Source organism: Schistocerca americana, chromosome 11 (genome assembly GCF_021461395.2).
Source record: "Schistocerca americana isolate TAMUIC-IGC-003095 chromosome 11, iqSchAmer2.1, whole genome shotgun sequence".
NCBI classification, from domain to species: domain Eukaryota; kingdom Metazoa; phylum Arthropoda; class Insecta; order Orthoptera; family Acrididae; genus Schistocerca; species Schistocerca americana.
Window position 1 is genome coordinate 117548869 of NC_060129.1, and position 25169 is coordinate 117574037.

General features: G+C 40.4%; 1 protein-coding gene across 1 annotated transcript in view; it reads left to right on the top strand.

Annotated features, from left to right (window-relative positions):
* Positions 1-498: 498 nt before the first annotated feature.
* The window catches only part of LOC124553661 (ATPase family AAA domain-containing protein 3), a 110387-nt gene continuing 85716 nt past the window's right edge, over positions 499-25169 (top strand). Inside the window, exons 1-2 of the mRNA XM_047127541.1 lie at positions 499-836; positions 3577-3790. Coding sequence (XP_046983497.1) covers positions 647-836; positions 3577-3790 — 404 coding nt within the window. The 5' untranslated portion in view covers positions 499-646. The remainder of the gene's footprint in view (positions 837-3576; positions 3791-25169) is intronic.

Genomic DNA, 25169 nt, shown 5'->3' on the forward strand with positions numbered 1-25169 from the left:
TAGTTAACAAAAAATAAAACTGTAAAGTAAATTCACAATATATGTCCCCAACGAGTATATTACCCTAGATCATATACATAAAGTATAACATACATAACCTACGAAATGTTCCACGCACCACTACGTGACTTACGACACTTTTATTTGCGATATTTTTTTTTCTGTGCGCCTATAAAAGCACAGTTCTGCCTCTTGTAAATTGCTCTGATCTTTTACATTTATGAATTTTGCAGTTTTCTTCCTATTCATCGCACATTATGCCCCAAGTCCAGGCCGCCAGTAACAGTCAGATTATATCCACTCTCCAGTTTCCCTACGTAACGTGAAGATGTTTGCCCTAAAATGTAATAATCATTTCTGCGTAAGAAAATTAAGCAAAAACTTTCGCTTAAACTTGGCGATGGTAAAATGGCAACGTATCTGAGATTTCTTTCTGTTATGTTTGACGAAAGCAAATAAAGCAAAGTGCAAATTAAAGTTACATCAGAAAGCGAATGTCTTCGCTATGATTACATCGAGATCTTTGAAGTGTGAACCTCGTGTTGCGGATAAGGTCGGAATACCGTGAGAGTGACGGTGAAGTTTTTTGTGAATACGTCGAAATTTTAAGGTGACACGGGAAGATAACGCACAGCTGAGCAGAAAAATGTCGTGGCTATTCGGATCTCGAGGGCAGCAACCGCCCCCGCCGATGGAGCCGCCGCAGCCGCCACCCGGCATCTCATCTGGGGGTGATGGTGATGACAAAGCCAGAAAATCTCAGATGGAGGCGTACCGGTTTGATTCCTCAGCTCTGGAAAGAGCCGCACAGGCTGCAAGGGAACTCGAGAAATCCCGTATGTAAATTCTGAGCAATATGTGTTTGTGATTACATAACCTCCTTACTTGCAAGTTAATATCAGCAGGACGTTATGCCTCTTTACGGATTGTTTTAGAAGTTTTTAGGACTTATTATTAGTGTGCTACTAATGTTAGGGTGACTTAAATTTGTTAATGTACATTCTATTGCAGAATTCCGAAGTACATTGTTGACACAGATATTGCATCAGTGATTTGCTTTAGACAGTTGCTTTTATGACGATATCAGAATAAGTTCTGACATAAGTCATTCTCATTCCATTAATTTTGATCCAACAGACGTTATTACAGATTTCGGTCCCATTAATGCATTCATAGTAGGCCTATACAGTAACAAAGACAAACAACTGTCATATGACGTTTTGTTACGAGTGTTAAACAGTAATTATGAGGCAGCCATATACTGTTTTTGCTTGCTCCATTAAATGTAAACTTAAGGAAAACTGCTGCTCTGAATTAAGTTGCTACAACCCAGGTGCTGGCCGTTGTGGCCAAGCAGTTCTAGGCGCTTCCTGTCTCGGGCATGGATGTGTGTGATGTCCGTAGGTTAGTTAGGTTTAAGTTCTTCTAAGTTCTAGGGGACTGATGACCTCAGATGTTAAGTCCCATAGTGCTCAGAGCCATTTGAACCATTTTCATACAACCCAGGTACATTAAGTGGCAGCTGGTTACCACTCTTAGTTAATGCATAGTTGTAAATAGAATGGGCTGTAGGATTTTCTGTGCTCTGTGTAGGCCAGAGTCTGTACAGTAATCATTTTCAAGACCCTAAATTAAATGCAAATTAACCTTATTAACTTCCAGTCAGTTCCTACATAACAGCGAGCGTTAAGGTTTCCCTCCCCTTCGACCCTGTCATTTGCGTTTTTATGTAGTTAATGTATAGTGTACATACATTATTTGTTCCAAACTATTCTTTGAATATTCTCTATTGCGAGTGTGCTATACATGATTTACCAATATCCCTAATAGTTTATTTATAGAGGGGAGTGTGTTGAATTATTAGTGAAAGTTAGCTCAGATAAAATCACTAAAACTGGTTCACTATCGTAGTGACAGGTATTAAATATGGAGGATATGTTACTAGGTGAGTCTGTTACTATTGTCTTTATTTTGTATTCACGTTCTTTGGCTATGGTAACTGACAATCGGAGTATCAGTTTGAGGTGATGATGACCACACTACCTTGAAATTTTGGTCTTACCAGAGTGATCTGTAGTATAGCCTGAGTTCTAGGTAGGTTGGGAAGTGACAGTAAATTGTATTTGGCAAAGCCAAAGAAGTTGAATACTAAATAAAAATATTTTGGTAACAAAGTGGTGTCTAGAGTTGCCCAAGATCAAGGTTATCTCCATAATTAATCCTGTTTTCAGTACAACTAAGACTGCAAAATTGAGAAAAATCCTAACACGTAATAGACAAAGTCTGTTGCGAGCAGTGTGATTCATATTGTGTGTGTCCTACATCAGCTATGAAAAATGCAGGAGTGGTTCTACATAAATCTTGTCACACTCAAGTCCTATTTAGCATTCTGAGGAAGCACCAGCTTTTTAAAAGCATCAACTTCGAGGTACATTTTATGTTTGGACAAGGCATTGTTAACCCTTCGTTCCATAAACACAATTTTCTCAGGAGTTCCTGTTCTATCCTAGAGCCTCACATTTGACAAAGGATATCGGTGAACCAGGCTGCTGTGTGTTTGTGTTTTTCCTTATGTGCTTGGGTAAAAGTGTGCTTACAGTGTATAAATGGTGTTTGCATTGTGCTCTGCAGTTGATAGCTATTTGCCCCGTGAATGACAGGAAATGGGTATGGTGAATCATTAGTCAGATGAAAAGAAAAGATGGTGGAACAAATGAGAAAATAGTGTCCGGTAAAGATCATCATAACATGTAATGATGAATATTTTGTGGTGTCATAGTGGAATATACTGTGTAAAATTTTGCCATATGAAACAGGATATTCTGTAAAATTTGATCTGTACATTTTGGTTTCTGTGTAACCACATAGTTGGAAATTGGGACCTTTTGAAAATATTGCACAAAGTTTTCAGAATGGTAATTGAGCTATGCTACAGATTAGTCCGCCACCACGTTTTCCTTGAGTCACATTCATTGCCTTTGCGAACTCGTAATCAAACTGTAAGAATGGAATATGAAACTGTACCAAAGAATTCCTGTCGTATTCCAAGAAACAGTAATACAAGAAATATGTCTGAAAATCATTAAGCAATTTTATAGTCAATAATAACCAGATCAATAATTGTGTATCTTGTGTTATCCATGTCAAAAACAAAAGTTATCAATCTGTATCTTTTGCCGAAAGGAGTCAGCGATTGGCTTCGACCGACAGAAATGAATTGCCACTACTGGTGGAAGTAAAGCTGTGAGGACGGGGCGTGAGCCGTACTTGGGTAGCTCAGATGGTAGAGCACTTGCCCCCGAATGGCAAAGGTCCCGAGTTCGAGTCTCGGTCCGGCACACAGTTTTAATCTGTCAGGAAGTTTCATTAAAATATTATTTGAAGGTCTCGCAATTGTCTGATTTGAATGTATTACATACCAAAATGTTCAGGAAAGCCCGAAGTACATTATGGAGTAGAAAACAGAAAATGTCAGATGTCAACGAATTTCATGTACAGTGTCCCCTTAGTACACCTTACCCCCACATACCTGTGAGGCAGCCACCCTGATGAGCACCTGTTCTGCATACCACACAGGACACGCGAAAGAGGCCCTAGAACTATCGAAGCTGCAGGAGACGACGCGGCAGCAGGAGTATGCTTCGAAGCTGAAGGAGTACGAGGCACACATCGAGCAGATGAAGGTGGAACAGCAGCGGGTGGCAGCGGAGGAGCGTCGAAAGACACTACAGGAAGAGACGAAGCAGCACCAGGCACGTGCGCAGTACCAGGACCAGCTGGCACGCAAGAGGTGGGTGGTCGCGGCTGCTGCTCAACAGTTCTGTTGCTTTCTGGAAATCTGGAATAGTTGTTATTTATGACAATAATGGTAATAATTAAAGCACATTTCCCTTAAGACATATGAGTCTCGACTTTATCTTCAATAATGATAGAAGCTGAAGGAGTAAATTAAAATTTCTGTCATGGCTGGAACTAATCATCATTGTGGCATTCGCTGTGTTATTCGGTGGTTCGGTATTTTATTAATTTGTAAATGAAAATGATAATCTTATTTTATTACATTGAGTAATTACTAAATAATTTTTCTCCTGGGTAAAGATTCGGTCAAGTTGCTAAAGAACTCCAAGTTAACATTGTGTTAAAGTGTTGTCTGTAAGTTGTGTGTCACTAAATCACAGTTCATACAACAGATTCTATACAACTACTGATTATGATGGAAACAGTTATCATCAGCAAAATGATCATTAAAACCACCGAATATCAGCCACGCACAACACTGACGTATGTTATCTGAAACAATATTCTTCACAACTCGTGCGTAATTAATTTCGGCTCCATACATCAACTAGAAAAGTTTATTATAAGGATCGTGCTACGAGCACTGTTTTTAAAGAACCAATCTGATTTGAATTATTTTCTTTAAAATGAGTTCGGGACCATCGGTGCACATTTATTTTTACACATTTTTATTACCTTCAGCATTTATGTCCGCAGAGTTGCGTAATTTGAATTTGCCGCTGAGATAATTGTTAAGATGGCGGCAGACAATTGATAGAGACTTTCTATTGTTAGAGCAAATAGGATAAGTATTTGAAATGATTATTAAACTTTACTTTCGTATTGAGCACTATTTAGACTTCATCAAGCAAACATTTGATTTGTTTCTAAGGAAAACACAGACAAAAACGCGATACAAATCGCTATCATCAATGGCTGCGCTCCTTGCAGGGGAAAGAAATAATTGACACAGATAATGCTTACTGAGAGAGGAATTAAAGTTACAAATAATTATTCACTCATATTTATAATTATAATGAACTCTATTCTCAAGTAATAATTAACAAATAATTGCAATTTCTTAAGAGACCGCAGTTTGATATGCATCCACAACCTACAAAAGCCAACCAACAAAAGGTAAAAACAAAGGAAGACAAACGCAGATCGTAAAAGGAATTTACAATTATCATTGTCTTTGTATGATACACATCGATATGTCCAATTACATCATAAAATATTATATAAGTAATTAATATTTATCATCGTTTTCACTGTTTTTTTTGTATGTCGAATAGATAATGTTTAACTGTTAGAGGCATAATTTCCTCTCGTTGCACTGTAGCTAAAATTTATCTCATGGATGTTACATCACCATCATCATCATCATCGTCGTCATCAATATCAAATCAGCGATTGAGGACCATGTAGATAATGCACCGACCTCACTATGCTCCTGCATAGATGGCGATCTTGTGCACTTTGGATCCAGTTGTCACGGACTCCTAGCTGGCAAAAGTCTTTCTGTAGCTCATCCTCCCATCGCTTTCTGCGTCTTCCAATTGTACGAGTACAGTCAGGTCTTCCCATAAGTACAGCTTTTGCCTGAGAGGTGTCTGGTCTACTGGCAGTGTGGCCTGCCAAGCTTATTCTCCACGCGTTCAGTTTTTGAACGGTGTTCGATTGCCTCATCAGCTCATACAATTCTTCTTTTGTTTCTATGTCTCCATATGTTCCCTTCCTGGACAAGCCCTAAGATCCTTCTCATAATTTTTCTTTCAAAGACCAACAAGTTTTCTTCATTCTTCTTTGTTGTGCCTAGGGTTTCTGTCCCATACAGCAATACTGGCACTATCACGGCATTGTATGCTTTAAGTTTGGTCTTAATTGACAGATTCTTGGATGACATTATCTGCTTTAGACTGAAATTAGTTTTAGAGCTGTTCACAATGTGTTGGTTTATTTCCTGTTTTAAATTATTTTGCCTGTTGAACAATGTACTGAGGTATTTAAAATTTTCCACTTTAGCAAATTTCCATATCCTTATTATTTTCAACCATAATGGCTATGTTTGTGAACCGTGACTGTGTGGGATAATTATTTATTTCAAGTTTCTGCTACCAGTCACTTTTTATTTTATGCCTAATCTAACATAATGCAAAACGTTTTGAACATGTTTTGTTCATCTTCAGGCGTTTGTACAAACATACATAGAGAATGAGATTTTCACTCTGCAGCGGAGTGTGTGCTGATATAAAACTTCCTGGAAGATTAAAACTGTGTGCCGGACTGAGACTCGAACTCGGGACCTTTGCCTTTCGCGGGCAAAGATCCCGAGTTCGAGTCTCGGTCCGGCACACAGTTTTAATCTGCCAGGAAGTTTCATACATAGAGAAATTTTACTTAAAAATAAACAGTCTCAAACTAGATTAATCTAGAACACTTTGTCTATTGTTTTTTACTGTAGCTGCTCGTATGGCATTTGGGTAGAAGGAGGGGGGCAGTGTATGGCTAGAAATCGAAATCAATGATTTCTAGCCATACACTGCCCCCTTCCTTCCACCCAAATGCCACACCAGCAACTGCAGTAAAAAACAATGGACAAAGTGTTCTAGATTAATCTGGTTTAAGACTGTTTATTTTAAAGTAACATTTCTCTATGTATGTATATATGTATGTATAAACGCCTGAAGATGAACAAAACATGTTCGAAATGCGTTGCATTATGTTAGATTAAGGATAAAATTAAAAGTGACTGGTAGCAGAAACTTGAAATAAATCATTATTCCATATCCTTACCTGCAATAGGATGTCATATGGAAATATGCTAACAGATGAGGAAAAAATTCTGAATAGGTGGAAGAGAATATTTTGAAGAGCTGTTAAATTCTGAAGATCCAGAGTGTGTCTTTCCACATGAGAATAATACAGAGGGTGAAGTAGAAGCCACAAACATTCAAGTGACTCGACAAGATGCAGAAAGAGCAATGATGAAACTAAAGAATAATGAGGCCCAGGAGAAGATAGGATGATGGCAAAGACTGGAGGAGAAACACTTCAGGAAGAGTTATACAATCTCATAAAACAAATATGGGAAAAAGAAGAAATCCCAGAAGAGTGGAAATCAGCCGTCATTATTCCACTGTGTAAAAACAGCAGTAATGGGAATTTTAATGACTACAGAGGCATTTCTCTCCTAAGTGTACCTTATAAAGTTTGTCTTTGATAATACTTGAACAACTTAAGCCATTTGCAAAAGATATTGTAGGAGAGTACCAGGCAAGTTTCCAGGAAGGACGATCAACCGTCGATCAAATTTTCACCATGAGGCATATCTGGGAAAAGTGTGGAAATTCAACCATTGGTTTCTGGTGACATACGTGGTCTTCTCAAAGGCTTATGGCACTATCCACAGATCAAGTATGTACAACATCCTGAGAGAGCTTGGTATACCAATGAAGTTAATAAATATGGCCAAGAGTACACAGCAGAGACAATAGCCGAAGTCAAAGGGGAGCTGTCTGAGGAATTCCATATCAAAAGGGTGTGACACAAGGTGATGTTATTTCATCGCTGTTACCTAACTTTTCAAAATTTAGGACAATGTTGGTGGTAAGTCAGTCTTCAAAAATGCAGTGGTGCAATAGTACTAAACAAATGAAAATTCAAACTGATCATCAGCAGAAAGTACACAGAGAGTTCAGTGAACCTACAAAAATTGCTCAAAGTGCTTTCCATACTGTTCTAAGCAATCATGTACAAATTTTGACGCAAATCTAGCTGGACACGTTCTGATTGGATTGATCCTTAAGATGCTCAACATCGCGAATATTGAGGAAATAAACCTCATCTTTAAGATTCTGAATCGAAATCATTAAAAACAGAACCCTTATAGGATTTCGCTGTTGTCTGTTCCTGTCCGTCCAACTGTAAAAAACTTTTTTCTCGGGAACTGCTATATGTTGTTGTTGTTGTTGTTGTTGTTGTTGTTGTGGTCTTCAGTCCTGAGACTGCTTTGATGCAGCTCTCCATGCTACTCTATCCTGTACAAGCCTCTTCATCTCCCAGTACCTACCGCAACCTACATCCTTTTGAATCTGCTTAGTGTATTCATCTCTTGGTCTCCCCCTACGATTTTTACCCTCCACGCTGCCCTCCAGTACTAAACTGGTGATCTCTTGATGCCACAGAACATGTCCTACCAACCGATCCCTTCTTCTAGTCAAGTTGTGCCACAAACTTCTCTTCTCCCCAGTCCTATTCAACACTTCCTCATTAGTTATGTGATCTACCCATCTAATCTTCAGCATTCTTCTGTAACACCACATTTCGAAAGCTTCTATTCTCTTCTTGTCCAAACTATTTATTGTCCATGTTTCACTTCCATACATGGCTACACTCCATACAAATGCTTTCAGAAATGACTTCCTGGCACTTAAATCTCGATGTTAACAAATTTCTCTTCTTCAGAAACGCTTTCCTTGCCATTGCAAGTCTACGTTTTATATCCTCTCAACTTCGACCATCATCAGTTATTTTTCTCCCCAAATAGTAAAACTCCTTTACTACTTTAAGTGTCTCATTTCCTAATCTAATTTCCTCAGCATCACCCTACTTAATTCGACTACATTCCATTATCCTTGTTTTGCCTTTGTTGATGCTCATCCTATATCCTCCTTTCAAGACACTGTCCATTCCGTTCAACTGCTCTTCCAGGTCCTTTGCTGTCTCTGACAGAATTACAATGTCGTCGGCGAACCTCAACGTTTTTATTTCTTCTCCATGAATTTTAATACCTACTCCGAATTTTTCTTTTGTTTCCTTCACTGCTTGCTCAATATACAGATTGAATAATATCGGGGATAGGCTACTGCCCTGTCCCACTCCCCTCCCAACCACTGCTTCCCTTTCATGCCCCTCGACTCTTATAACTGCCATCTGGTTTCTGTACAAATTGTAAATAGCCTTTTGCTCCCTGTATTTTACCCCAGCCACCTTCAGAATTTGAAAGAGAGTATTCCAGTCAACATTGTCAAAAGCTTTCTCTAAGTCTACAAATGCTAGAAACGTAGGTTTGCCCTTCCTTAATCTAGCTTCTAAGATGAGTCGTAGGGTCAGTATTGCCTCACATGTTCCAACATTTCTACAGAATCCAAACTGATCTTCCCTGAGGTCGGCTTCTACTAGTTTTTCCATTCTTCTGTAAAGAATTCGCGTTAGTATTTTGCAGCTGTGACTTATTAAACTGATAGTTCGGTAAATTCCACATCTGTCAACACCTGCTTTCTTTGGGATTGGAATTATTATATTCTTCTTGAAGTCTGAGGGTATTTTGCCTGTTTCATACATCTTGCTCACCAGATGGTAGAGTTTTGTCAGGACTGGCTTTCCCAAGGCCGTCAGTAGTTCCAATGGAATTTTGTTTACTTCGGGGGCCTTGTTTCGACTCAGGTCTTTCAGTGCTCTGTCAGACTCTTCATGCAGTAACGTATCTCCCATTTCATCTTCATCTACATCCTCTTCCATTTCCATAATATTGTCCTCAAGTACATCGCCCTTGTATAGACCCTCTATATACTCCTTCCACCTTTCTGCTTTCCGTTCTTTGCTTAGAACTGGGTTTCCATCTGAGCTCTTGATGTTCATGCAAGTGGTTCTCTTTTCTCCAAAGGTCTCTTTTGTTTTCCTGCAGGCAGTATCTATCTTACCCCTAGTGAGATCAGCCTCTACATCCTTACATTTGTCCTCTAGCCATCCCTGCTTAGCCATTTTGCACTTCCTGTCGATCTCATTTTTGAGACGTTTGTTTTCCTTTTTGCCTGCTTCATTTATTGCATTTTTATGTTTTCTCCTTTCATCAATTAAATTCAAAATATCTTCTGTTACCCAAGGATTTCTACTAGCCCTCGTCTTTTTAGCTACTTTATCCTCTGCTGCCTTCACTACTTCATCCCTCAAAGCTACCCACTCTTCTACTGTATTTCTTTCCTCCATTCCTGTCAATTGTTCCCTTATGCTCTCCCTGGAACTCTGTACAACCTCTGGTTTAGTCAGTTTATCCAGGTCCCATCTCCTTAAATTCCCTCCTTTTTGCAGTTTCTTCGGCTTTAATCTACAGGTCATAACCAATAGATTGTGGTCAGAGTCCACATCTGCCCCTGGAAATGTCTTACAATTTAAAACCTGGTTCCTAAATCTGTCTTACCATTAGATAATCTATCTGAAACCTGTCAGTATGTCCAGGCTTCTTCCATGTATACAGTCTTCTTTTATGATTCTTGAACCAAGTGTTAGCTATGATTGAGTTGTGCTGTGTGCAAAATTCTACCAGGTGGCTTCCTCTTTCATTTCTTAGCCCCAATCCTTAGTCACCCGTGACTATTAAATTTTCGTCACCCTTCACTATCTGAATAATTTCTTTTATTTCATCATACATTTCTTCAATTTCTTCGTCATCTGCAGAGCCAGTTGGCATATAAACTCATACTACTGTAGTAGGCGTGGGCTTCGTATCTATCTTGGCCACAATAATGCGTTCACTATGCTGTTTGTAGTAGCTTACCCGCATTCCTATTTTCCTATTCATTATTAAACCTACTTCTGTATCAAGTTGAAATTTGTGTCACATACTAAGGTCTATGGTCCCTTGGTGTTGTAAAAAATGTTATGCCCGTAAGTCAGTGCAATCAAAAGATATGCCCATTTATGTCACATATTTTGGTAGTCGCAAAGTCACTTCCCATTGGTGTAGGATCATGAAATTTGGGAAGAAGAAACGCTTCACAGTATAAGTAAAGGGGAAAAAATCTGAAATTGTTAATTTGTAATGATATCACACAAAAAGTCATTTGTTATCCAACTGCCTCTGTGCCCATCCATCTCAGGAATGGATAGACTTGGAAATTTGTCACACACTAGGTCTTTAGATCTGTGAGAGCACATGCGAGGTGAGTGATAAAAGAATGGAAGAGGTCTTCCTGGAGGCAGTTCGCGACTGCCATCAGTCGGTCCACATCACTGCGCAAGTTTGGGAATCAAGAAGACGGATTTCAAGCAAGGGCAGTACACATCCCCTTACGGCGTTGTCAAATAATGAGGTCTTGGTGGACATGCCACAAGAAATGGTTCGGGTTTTAGCTGAACACTTCTTTACTGTTACACGTCATCCAGGCAAGCTGCTGCTTTTTAGGTGTTCCGTGTGCCTGCAGAGGTGATGAAGCTCAGTTTCTTCTTGTATAATGAGGAAGTCTACAACCTTCCAGTCTCCATGTGGGAACTGGAATCAACTTTGTCTGCAGCCAGAGTCACTGCCTCAGGACCTGATGAGATCCACATGCCATGCTCTATCACCTGTACCTTAAAATGAAAGGACAGCTTCCCTCTTGTTTCAGTCAGATCTGGTATGATGGACTGTACCCCGCAACTTGGAAGGAGGCAATATTAATTCCATCCTGGAAGCCAGGCAAGGGCTGTAGTGCTCTTAACAGTTGCTGGAGTGCAGCCCTTACCAGTCGTATGGGTAAGACTCTTGAATGCATTGTTAACTGCTGCCTTGTCTGGCTGCTCGATCCCAAGGTTACCTAAGCCATTTCCAGTGCAGTTTCGGGCAGTACCATTCCACCCTTGACAACTTAATTCTACTGGAGGTGGCGATAAAGGAGTCCTCCTTACACTGAAACCATTTGGTTTGTGTGTTTTTTGATTTCAAAAAAAGCATGTGACACTACTTGGAGGTACAACATCCTTCACTAACTTCATAATGGGGACTATGTGGACACCTGACACTTCTTATCCAATCCTTTCTTGACGATCAGTGTTTTCAATATCACATTGGAGATGCCGTCTCTGACTCTTATATTCAAGAGAATGGGGTCACCTAAGACAGTGTTTTTAGTGTCATATTGTTTGCCATCACTATCAGTGGCATTTCCCCCACAGTCAGGAGCCCTGGCAAATGCTCTTTGTTTGTGGTTGACTTTGCAATCTTCTACTCTTCGTCTGATCTTATAATGATGACGAAGCAGCTACAGCTGACCCATAGGAGGCTGGAAACCTGGGTCAGGATGCCTGGTTTTTGGCTCTTGCCCTAGAAGACTACATGTTTAAATTTTAACTGTACTTGTTTAAGTTTTAACCAACCAGGACCCACAAAGGGGCACAATTTTTTATGTTTTCAAGAAACTGTGTGCTTTTTGGGTTTATTATTTGACTCAAAATTAACTTAGCTTCCATTCATTGAATATTTTGAAATGCCTTAGCGGAAAAACCTGGGGAGCTGACAGGTCTCGCCTCGTGCAGTTTTATAAGGGATTTGTTTGATCACGTTTAGATTATGATGGGAGCTGGGAGCTACCGTGCAACTAGCAGTAGACGGAGCAGGGCACAGCAATGATTGGCTGTTATAGGCGAGTACAGGGCACAGTATAGGCCAGCAACTGCTCTGCCGACAAATGAGCAGTCGTGACGCCTCTTATGTCTGACACACTGATAAGTGATGTGTTTCAGATACCTAAAATTGTTACCCAAATTCACTGACCCATAAACAAAATTACTGATATACCAGACAAGTCCTCAGACCGTAAATGAAGTGGCATTGTGGCTCAGCTGATTTAAATCGTTGTTTAAATGCTGCTGCTTCTCTATGGATGGCTGGACAGATAATGCCAGCTAGGTGCTGGATCTTGTCCAGGGGTGTGGGTTTCAGACATCCGGTGACAATTCTGCTTTTCTCTTGGAAGGCAATTTAAACTTGCTTTGCACAATTGTACTCACCAGCAGAGCCACAGAGGGTGAGTGGTGAGGTTTTGAGGTCTCTGGGTTTGCCTCCCCCCCTTAGAGCGTATCAGCTTGCAAATGATACTATGTCCTCAGCTAACTTCTGGTTTGATGTTAAAGCAGTGCTATTTGTTTATTAAGGGCCCTATCTACTGCATGTCCAGGTATTCGGGGCTGCGGCAATGACCTGAAAGTACCTCTTTCCATTCTACATCTACGTCTATACTCTGCAAACCACCATGAGGTGCATGGCAGAGGGTACATCCCATTATACCAGTTATTAGGGTTTCTTCCTGGTCCATTCACAGGTGGAGTGCAGCAGTTCTTTCAGTATCTTTGTGCAAGTCTCCCACAGCTTAAACAAACCTGTGACAATTTGTGCTGCCCTAATCTGTATGCTATCAATATCTCCTGTTAGTCCTATCTGGTAAGGGTCCCATACATCTGAGCAATATTCTAGAACCAGTTGCATGAGTGATTTGTAAGAAGTCTCCTGTACCGATGACTGCACCACTGTGATCATTTCATTTCATATCCAAACGAAGTGTTACATCCTGGTATTTGTATGATTTGGCTGTTTCCAACAGTGACTGACTGATATTTTAGTCATACAGTACTACGTTTTTTCGTTTTGTGAAGTGTAAAATTTCACTTTTCTGAACATTTAAAGCAAGTTCCCGATCTTTGTACCACTGTGAATTCTTATCAGGATTAAATTGAAAATTTATACAGCTTCTTTGCAACAGTACTTGATTGTAGATAACTGCATTATCTGGCAAAGACCTGATTTTACTATTAATATTGTCTGCAAGGCCATTAATATACAACATGAACAGCAAGGATCCCAACATACCTCCTGGGGCACACCCAAAGTTACTTCTACATCTGATGATGACTCTCTGTCCAAGATAACATGTTGTTTCCAGAATGAGATTTTCACTCTGCAGCAGAGTGTGCGCTGATATGAAACTTCCTGACTGATTAAAACAGTGTGCCAGACCGAGACTCGAACTCGGGACCTTTGCCTTTTGCGGGCAAGTGCTCTACCATCTGAGCTACCGAAGCACGACTCGTGACCTATCTTCACAGCTTCAATTCTGTCAGTACCTCGTCTCCTACCTTCCAAACTTCACAGAAGCTCTTCTGTGTCTACCCTACCAAGAACTCCTCAAATCAGTCTCAGTTTCTCTTGATTCTCCGTATGATCGTACTTTTGACGATAAGTGTATGTGCGATAGTGAGTCAAATTTTTTTTCATTTCCAACCGAGAAGCCAAATACCAGCTTTCAAAGAGTTAGCTTCAAAAAATGCTTTCCAATGAAATATTTTCATACAGAATTTAACCACTAAGTGGTCAACTTTCCAAAGACATTGAAAGCTGTAGTGTTTTATTACTGAAAGAGAAGCCAACTACAACTTTTTATTGATTTAGCTTCAAAAATGCTTGCATGATGAAATATTTCATTAAAAATTTTCACTTCCCATTTCAACCCCATAGGGGTAGAATTTCCAAAATAAGTGACACACACACATTTTTTTGATTTCTATCAAAGAAACCAAATACAAATTTGCATAGCTTTAGGTTTAAAAACACTTTCATAATGAAATATTTTCAAAAAAACCATTTCATCCCCTTTTTCGCCTCACACACTCTTTTTATTGATAACTGAGAAGTCAAACACTGGATTCCATAGATGTAGCCTTAAAAATACTTTAATAATGATTTATTCTTTTGAAAAAAGCTTTCTCGCACTATTTTACCCTCATGAGGGCTAAATTTTCAAAAATGCTGAAACACTCGTTTCTTTATTTCTGTCCAAGAAACCAAATACCAAGTTTCATAGGTCTAGCTTCAAATTTGCTTAGTAACGACAAAAGACCTTCCATTTCCGACTTCACCCCCGTAGGAATGGAATACCGAAAAATCCCTTCTTAAATGATGCCTACAGCATAAGATCACATCACTCCCATAGGAATGGAATACCCAAAAATCCCTTCTTAAATGATGCCTACAGCATAAGATCACCACCACCTGCAAATTTCAAATTTTTGTCCTTAGTGGTATGGGCTGGGTGATGGTGAGTGAGTGAGTCAGTCAGTTGAGACATTGACTTTTATATGCAGAGATAGCTCACAAGTTGCAACACAGTCACAGCAAAGTCCACAGTGATTAAGGAAAAGATTTTTTGTAGTTACTGACCACAATATTTTACATCTGGTTATGAACTTCGGTCTATGATACCATCTTCAGACCCATTTGTTGTAGACATCCACAAGCTCGCTGCTTTTCCCAGCTGGATCTTTCACAACTTTCACTTTACTAACTAAATGTAGAATATTGATGAAATCTTGAATCTCATTCCACCTCGAAGGACCTGCCGTAAGGAACTGTGTACACATGTGAACTCTGTTAAAAATATTTTCATTTTATTACAAACATACTGTTCAATGTCAGTATTGACAGTTTATGGGATATTATCGATTCCTACAGTTGAACCCTTCTAATATTTTCTTCTGATAGGTACGCCTGAGACTTAAGTATGAGAGTTGACTGAAAAGTAATGCCTCCACCTTTGTAACTCTTCAACAGTTGGCAGCATTGGTATGCGGCAGGTACTGCTTGTTCCATAGCCTCTTCTGTACAGCTCCAGTTGGTGGGAAGCCTTAGCATTGGACGGTTGTGTTGTTACTGTGTAAAGTTTGGAACCCTGCACAGACGGTCGGTCAATGCGATTTAAGCAACATGCAGTCATTGAATTCTTGACAGCAGAAGTTGTCACCCCAAAGGTTATTCATCAGAGGATGAAAGCAGTTTATGGTGATTGTGTTGATGTGAGTACTGTGCGTGGTTGGGCAAGTAAGTTTAAAGATGTTGAGGCGGGAACATCTGTCCTGCATGACAAACAGAGAGTTGGACGTCCTGTGACAACAACCATCGAGTTTGACAAGCAAAATGTTGACAGATTGATTCAGGATGATTATCGTATCACTCAGAGAGGAATTGCAAGCACAATCGGCATTTCACAAGAATGTGTGGGTCACATTATTGCTTTGCTTGGCTATCGGAAGATCTGTGCACGATGGGTACCCCGGATGCTGACTCCTGAAATGAAAGCGCACAGACTTGAAACTTGCCAGGAACTCCTCTCACATTACGAGAATGAAGGTGATGACTTTTCCCATTCAAGTTTGACAGGAGATGAAACTGGGGTACACCTTTACAATCCGTAGTCGAAACGTCAGTCTGTGGAATATCGACACAAAGACTCGCCCCAGAAAAAGAAATTCAAGATGCAGCACTCAGCTGGAAAAATCATGGCCACAGTGTTCTAGGTAGCAGATGGTGTTATCAATGTTGATTTCCTTGATCGTGTATCAACAATAAATTCAGAGCGTTACATCACAATGCTGCGATCTCTGAAATGACGGCTAACAAGTGTCCGAAAGGAAAAGGTAAATGTTTTCCTGCAGCATGCCAATGCCAAGCCATACACTTCACGTGCCACCACAGCAGAGCTTCAGAGACTGGATCTCACCACCATACGGCATCCTCCATACAGTCCAGATTTAGCACCGTCTGACTTCCGTCTGTTCCCGATAATGAAAGACGATCTGCGGGGACACTATTATGCTTATGATGAGGATGTTGAGAGAACTGTGAGACTGTGGTCGAAGAAACAGTGTGTCGATTTCTTCTATGACGGCTTCAGAAAACTTGTTCATTGTTGGTAGAAATGTGTCCAATTGGAAAGGTGAATATTATTAATTAAATATCACATTCTAAAGGTTATTTTTGTTCGATTTATTAAAATATTACCATCCAAACCAAATTAACAAAGGTGGAGGCATTACTTTTGATTCAACCCTATTACGCTGAAATATTTGTTATATCATAAGTGACCTTCATTCGTTGTAACCAAGTTGTTGAAAGCAAGTGTTTTAGACAATAATAAAAGTGCAATCATTTCCATCTAGGTACCATAACGTTGAATATTGTCGGCATGTTAATATGTCATTGCCGTTGTCTTCAGTCTGATGACAGGCTTGATGCAGCTCAAGTCTCTCCACCTCTGCATAACTGTGCAACCTACATCCACTAGAACGTGCTTACTGTATTCATGTCTAGACCTGCTCGTACTATTTTTACCAGCCACACTTACTGGCAATTTCTTTCTGCGTCAGGAATTGTCTTATCAACCAAATCCCATCTTTAGTCAAGTTGTGCCATAAATTCCTTCTCTCCACATCCACATTTCAAAGGCTTCTGTTCTCTCCTTTCCTGAATTGTTTATCATCCAAGTTTCAGTTCTTTACAAGGCAACACTTCACACAGATACATTCAGAAAAGGCTTTGTAATGCTGAAATTTGCCTATGATAGTGATGTAGGCTGAAGTAATGAATTAAGATTTATACCAGTGCTGGGATTCGAACCTGAGATGGAGACGTACTAGTGCAAACTGTGCAGTGGTGGTAGCCGCAGTGCCAGCGTGATGTAGCGGGTAGCGCAGCTGTCTAGTAAGCACGAGACCCAACTTTGAATCACGACGCTGGTACAAACTTTAATTCGTCACTTCAGCCTACATCATTATCGTAGTCAAAGTGATACTCAGTATGTGACGGGAACATCAACTATAAAGGGTGTCCCATTTATCCAGATCACCCTAAATAACTGTTTGTCCAGATGCAAATTACAAATTGTTTCAATCAAATGTTCTTTAGCGGACAGAGGGACATCAATGAGCATGATTGCTGCCATTGTAGCTTTGTTTTTTACAAAGATATGAACAGCAGTATGACTTTTTTAAATGGCACCCTGTATTTTTTATTCGGTAATTCATTTCCTCTCCTAAAGACCTATTCAAAAATGTATCACAGTGTACCATTCACTGAAACACAACATCATTAATTACATAACACAACACTGACTTTGAGCCAGGGATCACAAACTCATCCACTTGCTGGAGTTGTCAGCAAACAAATGAAAACCCAGTAAAACCATAACACAAAATTGACTTTGACTCTCCTGTACCACTGGCCAGGAGTAGAACATTCAAAAGTGCTCAAAGTGGTGACCCTGGACACCGATACACTGGTGCACTCGTTGAATGGAGGAATTATTTACTGCTTCTAGTGGTGCCTGCTGAAGAGAATTACAAGCAAGCACGATACATTTCTGCATGTTCTCCGGAGTTTTTGGAATATTGCAATAGACGATGTCTGTAATGCATCCCCAAAGAAAAAAGTCCAGAGGATTTTAAATCAGGAGACCTAGCAGGCCAAGTAACTGTTCCTCCTCGACTGATCCATCTGGCAGGATACCTTCGGTTCCGAACATGACGTGCACGCAAGGCATTATGTGCTGGACATCCATCGTGTTGATGCCACATAAGCATTCTAGTTCTTAGCGGCACTTCATCCGGAAGAGGTGGAAGAATTCGTCTGAGGAAGTTGGGATACTCTGTGCCATTTAGACTACCATTGATGAAATAAGGGTCAATAACTGTAGTACTAAGCATCCAACACCAGACGTTAACTCTCCATTGACATTGATGTTCCACCTGTGGGTTGTTGCTGGACCAATAATCCGTGTTCCTTGTATTTACCTGTCCTTTGTTTGAGAAGGAACATTTATCAGTAAATAGAACATTGGAGAAGAAGTTCGGGTTGGTGAGGATTTGCTGCTGTGCCCTCTGACAGAACTGTACACGATTCTGGAAATCATTTCCATGCTCTTCTTGATGTAGGTGTACATGGTAAGGATGAAACCGGTGATGTGTAAGAATGAGATGTACACTGGTTTTAGGAATGTCAGTCTCTTGTTCAAGCTGTCGTGTGCTCACATGTGCATCCATAGCAATGGAAGCGAGAACAGTAACTTCGGCAGCTTCGTCTGTGCGAGTGCTACGACAATTGCATTGTCGTGGGTTGAAACTTACTGTTTCGTGAAGCGTCACAACGAGACGAGAAAACATCTGTCGGGAAAGTGGGTTCTTGTCACAATATCACTCTCTGTACAGTTCCACTGCCTGCGTAGCATTTCGCCTAACTTCAACAACAATAAAAGAAACATTATGTCGATGCAGTTTGTAGGAAGGACAGCCTTTACAGTATGCCTACTCTACACAACAGTATTTAAAAGGACTAAACTACTGTACTAAATGTACCCGTATCCGTACGTAAGAAAACAGTATTGCAATTACTGTTCTGATAACTTGCATTCCCCATAGATGAGTAGCATTTCAATCATCTCGTCGTTTGTGTACATTTTACAACTCTTCAACTGACGATGGTTGACGGAATGACGGGTGTGCATTCTACTTATGTTTACATCTGTCCTCGTCAGCGTCAGCATGGGGATGTGGCCCATTACCCCGAGTACCTGCACTAAGCAGTGGGAACATCAGTGTCAGTGTTGTGTTATGTAATTAATAACATTGTTTTTGAGTGAATGGTACACTGTGATACATTTTTGAATAGGTCTTTAAGAGAGGAAATGAATTACCGAATAAAAAATACAGATCGCCATTTAAAAGAGTCACACCACTGTTCATATCTTTGTAAAAAACAAAGGTGCAACGAAGGCAATCATACTGATTGATGTCCCCCTGACAGCTAAAGAACATTTGCTTGAAACATTTGGTAATTTGTATCTGGACGAACAGTTATCTAGGGTGGTCAAGATAAATGGTGCACCCTGTATATGACTTATATTTATGACTTACGTTAACAAATGTTGCTTTCAGAAATGTATCCCTTAGTATTGCCATTCTCAATTTTATATCCTCTTTACATGACCATGGTCACTTATTTTGCTACCCAAATAGCGACACACATCTACTACTTTCTGTGTCTCATTTGCAAAGCTAATTTTGTCAGCATCTGCTAATTTAGTATGACTACTTCCATTATTACTTTTGTTTCTGTTTATCTTACAACCTCCTTTCAGGTCATCATCTATTCCGTTCAGCTACTATTCCAAGTTCCTTGCCGTCTCGAACAGAATCACAACGTCATTGGCAAGCCTCAAAGTTTTAATTCACCCCCCTCCCCTGCCCCCCCCCCCCTCCCCCCACTCCCCTCCTTGAAATTTAATTGTGTTCCCAATTTTCTCTTTGCTTTTATTTACTGCAAGAGGGGGCATTCAATTAGTAAAGCAAAATTTTTTGCCTCAGCCTGCTTTGATTGAAATAATGAGGAATTTATTGTGGGACATCATGGAATATTCCCATTTCAGCCCCTATAGTTTGATGGAGTTCCGATAGGTGGCAGTGCTGTATGTAGCCTTCAAAATTTTGTCTGTGACAAGAGGTGCTTTCCAAGCAGAGAGCTGTCATTTAGTTTCTTTCAGCAGAACAGCCAGTCATGCAAACCTGTCCAATCTCTCCTGCTGTGGCCCCTGCAGTATTGTACAAAAGGTGTTCAAAGAATTTTGCACAGTCATCTCTAATTTTTGTATGTGTTGCAGAAGGAGAATGAAATTTTTTGTGAACATACAGGCTATACATTGAGACTACTCAATGTAGCCTCCATCAGCTGTGACTCATCTGGCCCTACGTTCTTTCCATGCTGTAAATGCGCTTTGGTAAAATTCTGGGGATTGACTTTTGCACTATCGCTTGACATAGGAAATAATAAGGTCTTTCTCACTATCAAATGGTTTACCGCACAGGTGGGCCTTCAGATGACCAAAGAGGTAAACATCAGAAGGAGCCAAGTCCAGACTGTAGAGAGGATGAGGAACAATTTTCCAACCCATGTTCCTGATTTTCTGCTGTGTCATAAAGGCTGTATGGGGTTTGGCATTGTCATGGTGTGGTCTTGATCAGCTGAACCTGAAGCTGTGGTTTGAGTCTTGATGGCATGTTGCAGCTTGTCCCATGACAAACAGTAACGGTCCTGGTTAATTGTGAAGCCAGGTTCCAAAAAGTCAATGAAAATGACACCACACTGATCCCTGCTGTTCGTGAAAGTCTTGGTTTCTTCTTCCGAGGGGAACCCGGATGACACCACTCTATGGATTGGGTTTTGCTCTCAGGTTCGGACAAATCAACCGTGTTTCATCCTGGGTAATGACGCCATCAAAACACTGTTTCCACTCTTCAGTAAAGGTCTTCATGAGACCCTCGCACACATTCTTCCTCTTAGTTTTCATTTTTCTTGTCAATAATCCAGGCACCCATCGTGCACAGATTTTTTGGTACCCAATGACTGTACCAGTGATACCACACTACCCAATGACAAACAAGTCATTTCAGCAAGCTGTGTGTCATCACACACCTGTCATTTTGGATGATTCGATCAATGGCCTCCTTATTCACATCACTCACTGCCGTTGATGGTCTACCGCATAGTGCATTGTCCAGTAGAGAGGAATCACCTTCTTTAAACCTCTGCAACCACCGCTGGACACTGCTGTGGTCCACTGTGTCCTCCCCATAAACAGGGAGCAACTTCCTGTGAATCGATGTGGCAGAGTCATCGTTGGTCTTGAAGAGGAACTCCATCATCGACCATTGTTGCAAACTGACATCTACTTCACTGTCTGTTATGGCTCACCTGTAAATAAAAGAAAATACTTTTATACACCAACTTATAACTAAATGTTCCAAGTATGTTCACAAAACATTTCATTCTCCTCTTGCAAAAAATTAAAAAAAATAGAGATGACTGCGCAAAACTTTTTGAACACCCTTTGTAGCATGCGAACACTCTGATTCAAAGTGATCAGACACCTTGCTGCACAACTGGACGTCGTAGTGCTGACACGATTGTCCACCATTTTGGGTACTCAAAGGCATGGGTCCACTGGGTTTCTCGCCACATAACAGAAAACAATAAAGAACAATGAAGGAACATTTGTGCGAAATGTACTCCTCTGGAAGCAGTATCTGTATGATGGGGAGGTCATTGATGCTAGCAACACATTGGCTCTGATGTTGACCGGTGCAGTGGTACTGTTCGGGCAAAAAGGCCCTCCCAGTAAGGGGACATTATGGAGATTATGTTGAAAAATGTAAGGATATAGAGGCTTATATCACTAGGGGTAAGATAGATACTGCCTACAGGAAAATTAAAGAGACCTTTGGAGAAAAGAGAACCACTTGCATGAATATCAAGAGCTCAGATGGAAACCCAGTTCTAAGCAAAGAAGGGAAAGCAGAAAGGTGGAAGGAGTATATAGAGGGTCTATACAAGGGCGATGTACTTGAGGACAATATTATGGAAATGGAAGAGGATGTAGATGAAGATGAAATGGGAGATACAATACTGCGTGAATAGTTTGACAGAGCACTGAAAGACCTGAGTCGAAACAAGACCCCGGGAGTAGACAACATTCCATTAGAACTACTGACAGCCTTGGGAGAGCCAGTCTTGACAAAACTCTACCGTCTTGTGACCAAGATGTACGAGACAGGCGAAATAACCTCAGACTTCAAGCAGAATATAATAATTCCAATTCCAAAGAAGGCAGGTGTTGACAGATGTGAAAATTACTGAACTATAAGTTTAATAAGTCACGGCTGCAAAATACTAATGCGAATTCTTTACAGACGAATGGAAAACTGGTAGAAGCCAATCTCGGGGAAGATCAGTTTGGATTTCGTAGAAATGTTGGAACACGTGAGGCAATACTGACCCTACGACTTATCTTAGAAAATAGATTAAGGAAAGGCAAACCTACGTTTCTAGCATTTGTAGACTTAGAGAAAGCTTTTGACAATGTTGACTGGAATACTCTTTCAAATTCTGAAGGTGGCAGGGGTAAAATACAGGGAGTGAAAGGCTATTTACAATTTGTACAGAAACCAGATGGCAGTTATAAGAGTTGAGGGGCAGGAAAGGGAATCAGCGTTTGGGAAAGGAGTGAGACAGGGTTGTAGCCTCTCCCCGATGTTATTCAATCTGTATATTGAGCGATCACTAAAGGAAACAAAAGAAAAATTCGGAGTAGGTATTAAAATCCATGGAGAAGAAATAAGAACATTGTGGTTTGCCGATGACATTGTAATTCTGTCAGAGACAGCAAAGGACCTGGAAGTTCAGTTGAACGGCATGGACAGTGTCTTGAAAGGAGGATATAAGACGAACATCAACAAAAGCAAAACGAGGATAATGGAATGTAGTCGAATTAAGTTGGGTGATGCGGAAGGAATTAGATTAGGAAATGAGACACTTAAAGTAGTAAAGGAGTTTTGCTATTTGGGGAGCAAAATAACTGATGATGGTAGAAGTAGAGAGGATATAAAATGTAGACTGGCAATGGGAAGGAAAGCGTTTCTGAAGAAGAGAAATTTGTTAACATTGAGTATAGATTTAAGTGTCAGAAAGTGGTTTCTGAAAGTATTTGTATGGAGTGTAGCCATGTATGGAAGTGAAAGATGGACGATAAATAGTTTGGACAAGAAGAGAATAGAAGCTTTCGAAATGTGGTGCTACATAAGAATGCTGAAGATGAGATGCGTAGATCACGTAACTAATGAGGAGGTATTGAATAGAATTGGGGAGAAGAGGAGTTTGTGGCACAACTTGACTAGAAGAAGGGATCGGTTGGTAGGGCATATTCTGAGGCATCAAGGGATCACAAATGTAGCATTGGAGGGCAGTGTGGAGGGTAAAAATCGCAGAGGGAGACCAAGAGATGAATACACCAAACAGATTCAGAAGGATGTAGGTTGCAGTAGGTACTGGGAGGTGAAGAAGCTTGCACAGGATAGAGTAGCATGGAGAGCTTCATCGAACCAGTCAGGACTGAAGACAAGGTGGTTTGGAATCCTGAATAAAACCACCCTGCTTTCAGAAAAAAATGTGTTGCATAACTTACTGAACACACATCATACTTGCTCAGTCCACAGTTTGAATAACAATGATATGAGGTACAATTCTGTCTCGTGCCCTTCTCAACCACTGTTTCCCTCTTACGTCCTTCAGTTTGTGGTTTCTGTACAAGTTCTAAACAACCACACCCTCCAAACATTTTATCCTTGCCACCTCCAAAATTTCGAAGAGGGTATTCCATGAACTCCGTCAAGAGCTTTCTCTAAAATCAGCAAATGCCATGAAAGTGAGTTTGCTTTCCTTAACCCATCTTCTAACATAAGTCTTAGTGTGCCTTGCGTGGTCCTGCAACATTTGTCTCGAACTCAACTGATCTTCTCTACGGTCTGCTTCTACCAATAATTTCATTCACATTTAAATAATTGTCGTCAGTATTTTGCATAAGACACCATGCTGTACACCACAAACGTGTATGTGCTATGACTTCTGTTGCTGTGGAGATGTTTGGTCCAGGAAGTCAGGAACAGGTAAATACCAGTGCAGTGGTGCAGCATCCTCATGAAAAATTACCTTTGGCTGATAAGGATGAAGTTGAGGGATAGCAAGTTGCTCAAGCATGTCCAGATAAGCAGTTGCTGTTACTGTTTGTTCAATGAAGAATGAAGAAAAATGGTCCAATTACGCTGTCTTCCCATAGTGCACTCCACACATTCATTTTTTCGCTGTCACTGACACATTCCCGAAAACTCTGGCTGTTTCCTGAACACAAGTTGCATTGTGCTGATTAACCCTCCCTCTTGTGTGGAAGGTTTCTTTGTCAGAGAATGTGGCATTTTGTTGGTAGCTGGAGTTTTGCTTCTTCCAGTCAATAGCAAATTTGTGGCATAGCTGCAAGTCAGTTTGCTTCTGTGCTTGCACACTCTGAAGTTCATAAATGACAAAGCCAGGTCTTTTATTCAGCACATTTTGGAGTCCTCAGGTTTGTTTCCATCAGGAACAGTGTGCTTAATGGCTGTATTAATGAGATCAGAGATAGGAGGAAGGGTAGCATCAGTCGAAAGTTTTTAATCTGTGTATTGCAGATCCATTTCATCTACTGTGGCAGATATCTTCAGTGTTAAATCAAACAGTGGAAAATCCAGGATGGAATGTAACAGTATCAGAGAAGGAAAGTTGCTACTCACCATAGAGAGAGAGAGAGAGAGAGAGAGAGAGAGAGAGAGAGAGAGAGAGAGTGAGTGTGTGTGTGTGTGTGTGTGTGTGTGTGTGTGTGTGAGGGGGGGGGGGGGGAGAGGGGACTGTGCGCGTGTATATGTATGTGTGTGCACTGCTGACAAAGTGTTTAATGGCTGAAAGCTGTAATTGTGTGAATCTTTTTATTGTGCCTATCGCGACTCAGCATCTCCGCTATATGGTGAGTAGCAACTTTCCTTCTCTGGTATTGTTATCTTCAGTGTTACATGAATAAAAGAACGTAATTGGAATTGGACATTAAAATATAAATTCAAACCAGATCACAAACACTTCAGCTTGTAAACAATAAATTTACATACCAACTACATCCTTGCCATGACGACTAATCGTAAATAAAATCGCACACGGTACCACATAGACCTTACAGATAGCAAAGAGTTAAACTAGCTTGCTACTAATATGTCCATGCAGCTAACTTGGGGATGTGATGTCAACAATAACTAACACCCTCCTTATTATTGTAGTTTGTATGCTAAATTTTTGTAGCTTTACATAACATTACAATGGCTCCTTTAAATACTAAACTATGTTCAGCAAGTATGTAAACATCAGTGGTAGTATAACAAATGGGTCACTAATTACTATTGAC